Source organism: Alligator sinensis, unplaced genomic scaffold (genome assembly GCF_000455745.1).
Source record: "Alligator sinensis unplaced genomic scaffold, ASM45574v1 scaffold1165_1, whole genome shotgun sequence".
NCBI lineage: Eukaryota > Metazoa > Chordata > Crocodylia > Alligatoridae > Alligator > Alligator sinensis.
In genome coordinates, this window is record NW_005842477.1 from 1,077,692 (window position 1) to 1,084,276 (window position 6,585).

The 6,585-nt window shown below is 60.3% G+C and overlaps 1 protein-coding gene across 1 annotated transcript; it reads left to right on the top strand.

Annotated features, from left to right (window-relative positions):
• Positions 1-524: 524 nt before the first annotated feature.
• S100A14 (S100 calcium binding protein A14) lies at positions 525-3,663 on the top strand. The gene is made up of 4 exons (XM_006030967.1): positions 525-625; positions 884-1,082; positions 2,136-2,282; positions 2,585-3,663. The coding sequence occupies exons 2-4, from the start codon at positions 1,053-1,055 to the stop codon at positions 2,699-2,701; spliced, it is 294 nt and encodes a 97-aa protein (XP_006031029.1). The 5' UTR covers positions 525-625; positions 884-1,052; the 3' UTR covers positions 2,702-3,663.
• Positions 3,664-6,585: the final 2,922 nt, after the last annotated feature.

Below are 6,585 nucleotides of genomic sequence, written 5' to 3' on the forward strand. Positions count from 1 at the left end.
ACACACCCTCTTAAGGCTGGAAATGAAGGCACTTTCTCCCACGAAGGCCCAGTGAGGGTCCCCACGCAGGGTTTGGCCCTGGGGAGGGTGCTAGGGGAGGATTAATGCACAAGGGAGGCCAAGGCCACTGTTTTACACTTCTCATAAAAGCACCAGCAGCATTGCCCAGGGAAGCACTGCTGCCAGGCTGGGCTAGGGGGTCAGCACTGTCCTTCATCACTGTGCGGGGGCAGCTGGGGGTCGGGGGGGCACCACCAAGCCCTGAACTGGGTCTTACATGTGTCTCCCCTCCTGGAGCTGACCCAGCTTAACCAGTGGGAGCTGGTGCTCATTCAGCCCCTGCTGCTACAGGGGCAAGGCAGGGATGCTCAGCTTTTGTGGCATGGATGCAGGTGCAGGCCGGTGTAGACTGTCTCGTGTGTGTGCGGGCGTCTGCAAGGCCTGGGAACGGCCAACCCGCCTGGAAGTGGGTGGCGCCCAGCCCCACGCTGGACCCGTGCCAGGCAATGAAATGAGACACCTTGCACCATATCTGCGTGAGGTGTCTCCCACTCACCCCTCCCTGTGGTATAAAATCCCAGCAGGGGACACGGCCCTCCCCAGCCCAAAAGAGCCTTGGGAGCAGGTAAGTGGCTTGGGCTTTTCTTGGACTTCCCCGACCCTCGCTGGGGGGATCTGACCTGCCCTCCGGCCCCCCCAGCCTGGCCCAGCCCAGCCCCTTCGGCTTTGCCCTGACACGTTGCGAGGGAGGGGTGCTGCGCCAAGCGGGACATGCCTCGGCAGCTCCCGGCCTCCCTCGTGGAGCATCAGGGCTGGCTGGGGGGAGCCGGGAATGCATTGGGGGAGCCGCGTCCTCACCCAGGCCCTGTCTCTCCTGCCCTAGGAACTCCCTGTGGGGGATACACAATCAGCTGCCAGCAGTGCCCCTGACGTCGCAACCCAGCACCCAGCACCCACCACTGGACAGCTCTGCCTGACGCCCACCACTCCCTGCAGCCCCGCGAAAGCACAGCCACAGCAGGAGCCAGACCCCGGAGCCGGAGGCAGCCAGCATGGGCCAGTGCTGCTGCAAGAAGCGCAAGGTCAATGGATGCCAGATTTGCTTCTGTTCTGTCCCATTGTGGATGCCCACTGTGCTTGGGCTGGCGGCCATGGAGAAGGGTGATCCTGCCTGGGCCTGGGAACAGGGGCTGGCGGATCGGCCGGAGTCCTTCCGTGGGACGCCAGGATAGACCTGAATGTGGTGCCTGCTTGCAAATGGGCTGCCTCATCCAAAGCCCAATGAAACCAGCCCTGGGCTTCCCTGGGCTCTGGATCCAGCCCTCCCTCCAAGCCTGTGCACTCTCGAGGGCCCCTTAAGTAAGCCAGGTGCAGGAGAGAGCAGTGAGGCTGGCACAGACAGGACTCAGGAGCCACTTGGGAGCCCAGGGAGGCTTTGCCAGCTCTGCCTGGGCTTGTGTTTGCTGCCCAGGGCTCTCCTGAAAGGTCTCGTGGTGACGAGTGACTTCACCAAGGGAATAGGAGACGGAGCTGGGAGCCTACTGCTTTCCATTCCTAAAGGAGAGATCCTTTCCTGGGGTCTGGCTGGAAGCAGCATTTCCCGGAGAGGCTGGTGGTGCTGATTTTTTGGGGGCTGCTCCTAATGCGGAGGACCCAGGTGCAGGGAGCCAGCCCAGGCCAACAGCTTTCCCCTTCAGCTGGGGGCTCTGCAGACATGCCGTGGGATGCTGGAGGTCCCTCAGCCTCCAAAAAGGGGCTCATGCCAGTGGAGAAGCTGAGCACCGTATTCCTTGTGGGACCTGAAGCAGATTAGGAGGCTCAGGGCCATTCATAACCATGCTTCAGGGCCTGAGCCAGTCAGCTCCAGGGGTCAGGAAGGAACGTGAACTCAGCGGGGTGCCCCAGTCCTCATGGACCATGGCAAGGCCCATTGTGCCGCTCCCTGGAAGATGAGACCCTGGTGCCAGCCCGCACAGGAGCAGGGAGGGGGGTTGATCCTACCCAGTTTCAGCGTGCGTGGGACGGGGCTGGCAGGTTCCCCTCCCAGGCTGGGAACCGGCTCTCGGCATCCAGCCCTGCCAGGTCCCCTCCCTACGCCCCCGGTAACCATCTCCCGCTTCTGCCTGTGGCTCTAGGACTCCCAGGAGCTGACGAATGTGGAGCAGGCCATCGAGACTGTGATCAACCAGTTCCACTGCTACGCAGTGCAGGGGCGCAAGGAGTACCTCACCCCCAATGAGCTCAAGGAGCTGGTGGGGCAGAAGCTGCCACATCTTGGGAATGTAAGGGCAGCGCGTGGCACCGCTCTGGGGGAGGGGGCAGCTCCTCGCCCTGAGATCCGGGGCAGGACCCTGGATTGGGGCTGGGGGTGGAGGGACAGGACTTGGGTGCAGGGCCCTGGGTCAGGGCTGGGGGGTGGAGTCCAGGGTGAGGGGACAGGGCCCAGGTGCAGGGCCCTGGATCATGGCCAGGGGGTGGAGTCTAGGGGTCAGGGGACATGACCCCAGTGCATGGCCCTGGATTGGGGCCGGGACCTCTGTGGAGGCTATGCCAGAGCCGCCTGACCGCCCCGTGTCCTCAATAGTGTGTCGGCCCCTTGGAAGAGAAGATCGAGTGCCTGGGCGACCCCAATGAGGCCCGAGTTGAATTCGGCGAGTACTGGGACATCATGGGCGATGCCGCCAAGTGCTGCCAGAAGTGAGGCGCCGGCGAGCCTAGATCCGTGCTGCGGGGCCCCCCCGTCCCGGCGCGCCAGAGACTGACCATCACTGGGGGCTGCAGCATGGAGGAGGACGCAGTGTTACATCTCCCTGGGGCTCCCCTCCTCCCCCCAGCTCTGGAACCCATTCTCCTCCCCCCGTCAGCCTAGAACCCGCTCCGTCCAGGGCCGCTCGAGAACCTGCCTCCCCTTGCTCACTCTTGACCCCTTCCCGCTTTTGGAAGGGAGGGAGGTGGGGGGTTCCCTCCACTCCAGGACCCCTCCAGCGCCCTCCCCCAGCCATTTCCTTGATGGGGGGTCTCACCTGCTGTGCTCCCCGGCTCCTTGGCTTGAGGGCCTTGGCAGCTCTGGGTTTCCACCCTTGAACCTGCCATGGTTTGGCTCTTTTCCTCTGGCACCTGTGGGTCGAGGGGCTCTGGGATGGGTCAGTGACCCCTTCCTCCTGGGCACTACGGGGTTGTGCTCAGGGCTGGGTAGCGGAGGCTTTGCTGGCGGCGGGGGCATCCCCAGCTGGGGGAAGAGGTGGGGACGGTGGGAAGGGAGGGCTCTGGGGTGGGATTCGGGGCCCAGCTGCTGCCCCGGAACCCTGCTCCATGCTGAAAGGGCGTCTGCCATTTCCGGGCTGCACTGAGCTGCACCGACCGTGCAGGGCTTCCTGTGTCGGGGCCCCCCGTGCATGGGAGCCCCCAAGCAGTGTGCACTGAGGGTGCCAACCCGATTTGAACGCCATGAATGCTTGGAGGTGTTAGTGTTTTTGCTACCACTCCCCAGAGCTGTCTCTGGGATGGGGATGGGGGACAGAGGAGCCTTCCCATGCCTCCCCTGCCTCACTGCTGTCTGTCCGGGGTGGGGGCATGGGACTGGGGCTGGGTGGCGGTGCATTATCATCCTGAGTTGCTTGCAAAAGTTTTTGTATAAATTAATAAAATTTAAATTGGAACGAGTCTCACGCAGGCCCCGGTGTCTGTCTGTGCCCCTGGGTGATGGGGGGCTCGGGCGGCGGGTGGGGGGGAAAAGGGCATGTGCCCCTGGAGGGAGGGACGGGGCAGCTTGGTACACATAGGTCACAAGGTGGGATGCCAGCTGTGCCCATTGCTGGTACCTTTCACTCTGGGTTCATCCAGGGGGGACATAAATGGGGGATGAAGGGAATAAACCGCCTGCCCCAATGCTGGTGCTCCTCCCCAGACCACCTGGCAGCACGTTCCTGGCTCAGCCCCAAGCCCATCCAATATGGGGCATCAGGGAGGGGTCCTAGCTACAACTTGGGAGTTGCTGAAGCCATCTGAGGCTGGTGTTTGGGTCCCTGGGCCTGGAGACACCCATCCGGTTGTTGCCAGGGTCTATGGCTACGGGTGACCCCGTGGCAAAAAAACCTCTGCAGCACGTTCTCAAGCACCGAGTTCGTGATGGGGTGGATCAGGGGTGGTGATTTTGGAGAAGGGGAGTGCGTGCAGGAGAGCCTGGAGCGTTTGCTCTGTCACTTTTCCCTTTGAGGGTGTTTTTTGGAGGGGAGAAACCCCCCCCACCCAAGACCACAACAGGACCTTGATAACCTCCTGGCCAGGGGCGCAGGGACCCGGCCTGCTGCCTGGGGCTGCCAGCTATCTCCTGCTCTCCCTGGGCTGCATTTCACAATGGGCATGACTATTTATTGTTGCTGCCATGGGAATGAACTAGAAGGAAAATAAAGCAGAAAGGTGTGGTGTTGGTTTAATTACACAGACCTGGGATGTGTCAAGTGATTCCATGCAAGGACTGGCAGCCCCGACACCTGGGTTGTCTTCCCATCATATGATGTAATGGGGAGAGCCGTGCGTGTCAGGAGCGGGGAGACAGAAAGCCAGGACTCCTGGGTTCGCTTCCCAGAGCAGGGGAGGGAGAAATGATGCTAGGAGCGGCGCGAAAGCGGGCAAGGCCAGGAGTCCGGCCCCCGGTGCCCTCTTCCCATCAGGCTGTTCCCTGGTGGCCACGTGTGGCTGGCTCTCATGCACCGCCCGACCATAGCAAAGGCATGAGGCATCCTGATAAATATTTGTGGAACGCTTGGAGATCCCAAAAGCAAGTTTCCGGCCTGTCACAGGCAATCGACAGATCAGCCTGAGTCACTCCCGGTCAAGGTGCAGGCAGCTTTTGGGTCATGCTGTCACCTTCCCCGTCCCCAGCACCATTCAGTACAGCACGGTCAGCTGCAATAGCTTTTCCCAGGGGCTGCAATCAGTGGCCAGGACCCCAGGGTTGGGTGTGCAGGGGCACGTGGGCAAAACCCTGCTTTGCCAGGCCCACCGGGCACCTGTGCTCCAGGGAGATGCCACGGATTTGGCCATGGGTTTGGCCTAACCGTAACCCTAACTCTAAACTTAACCGTAACCCTAACCCTGCACATCCAACCCCAGGGTCCTGGCCACCGATCGCAGCCTCTGGGAAAAACTATTGCAGCTGCCCATTCTGGACTGAACAGTGCTGGGGAGGGGGAAGGAGATACTGTGACCCAGGAGCTCAGGGACCCACAGGGCTGGGGGCCGGTGAGAGTCAGGCCTCGTGGCCACGGGTCCTCGAGCTGCTTGAAAATCTGCTCCCAGTCTCCATCGAGTTGGGGCAGTGCTAACCGACCCTGGGGCCCGACTCCAACCTGCAGCCTGGTGACAGCCCACAGCTGCTTCTCATCTTTCCTGGACTGCCCACGGACATGACTCCCCAGGTGTGGCAGGCAGAGCCATGGGCACCGAGGTGGGAAGCTCATGACAAACACCGGGAACATGCATGCCCCGCCTGGCTTGTAAAGAAACAGGCCTAGTGCGGTGATGACACCTGCCAGTCGCAGGAGTAACAAGCCCCGTGATTCAGGGCGGGAGCTGTTTGCCCATGGCGGGCAGGCAGGTGCCTCGACCCTGGGATTACAACCCCCCCCCATTGAGCAGCCAGACAAGAAAAATGGAGGGTTTGTCCCAGTGAAAACCCCAGGGTCTTTGCCAGGGGGCTCGGCTAGTAAATGGCTCCTGACCTATAACACCCACGCACCGGTGAATGGCTGTCATCTAATCCCTGTCTCATCTCTCTGACATTTCAAAGGGAGGACGGGAGGGTGCAATTAACTGGGGTAATTGGGCTTAGCCGCCTAACTGCCCAGGAGCCTGGTTGGGAGCTAGGAAAAAAATGGGTAGTTTGCGGTGTCAATTTGAAGTCAGGTAGAAGGCAGGGAAGATTTGCATCTTATAGACTAACCAGAGTAGATACACACACACACACTCACACACAGACACACACACAAATATATATATATATAGATTATCTATCTATCTATTTATATGGCACAAGCTTTTGTGAGCTGAAGCTCACTTCATCAGCTGCTCCAATGGTAGCTAGGAGTATCTAGCGGCCATCTGGGCTTGCAGTATCGAGGCCGCAATACAGATGTTTAGTAGGCAAGTGGGTCTGGCAGGGACCTCTCAAGGCCACATCGGGTGCTTGTATATGTTTGTGACTTTGTCTAGATTGATATATTTGAGTTTTTTTGTGTTCCCCAATGTATCACAACGATTCCATCCAGTCCAGCCCCCTGCTCGAGGCAGGATCAGCCCTGACTCTCCCACCCGGCTGTCCTGCTCTTGAAAGTTTCCCAGGATGGAGACTCCACCACGGCCTGTTCTGATGCCTGAGCACCCTCATGGTCAGAAAGCTCCTCCTTGCCTCCAGCTTACATTTCCCCCACTGCAGCTCCAGGCCATTGGTCCTAGTCCCGTCCCCTATGGCCATGGGGATGAGCCCGTCTCTGTCCTCTCTGCAATGGCCCTTCAGGGAGTTGAAGGCTGCGATCAACCCCAATTGGCCTTCTCTTCTCCAGGTTAAATAACCACATCCTTTCT

Bases quoted from the DNA above. Each gene is read 5' to 3' on its own strand.
- S100A14 (XM_006030967.1), top strand. From the start codon at position 1,053: ATGGGCCAGTGCTGCTGCAAGAAGCGCAAG. The intron at 1,083-2,135 runs GTCAATGGATGC...CTGTGGCTCTAG, and splicing joins GCTGCTGCAAGAAGCGCAAG to GACTCCCAGGAGCTGACGAA. The intron at 2,283-2,584 runs GTAAGGGCAGCG...TGTCCTCAATAG, and splicing joins AGCTGCCACATCTTGGGAAT to TGTGTCGGCCCCTTGGAAGA.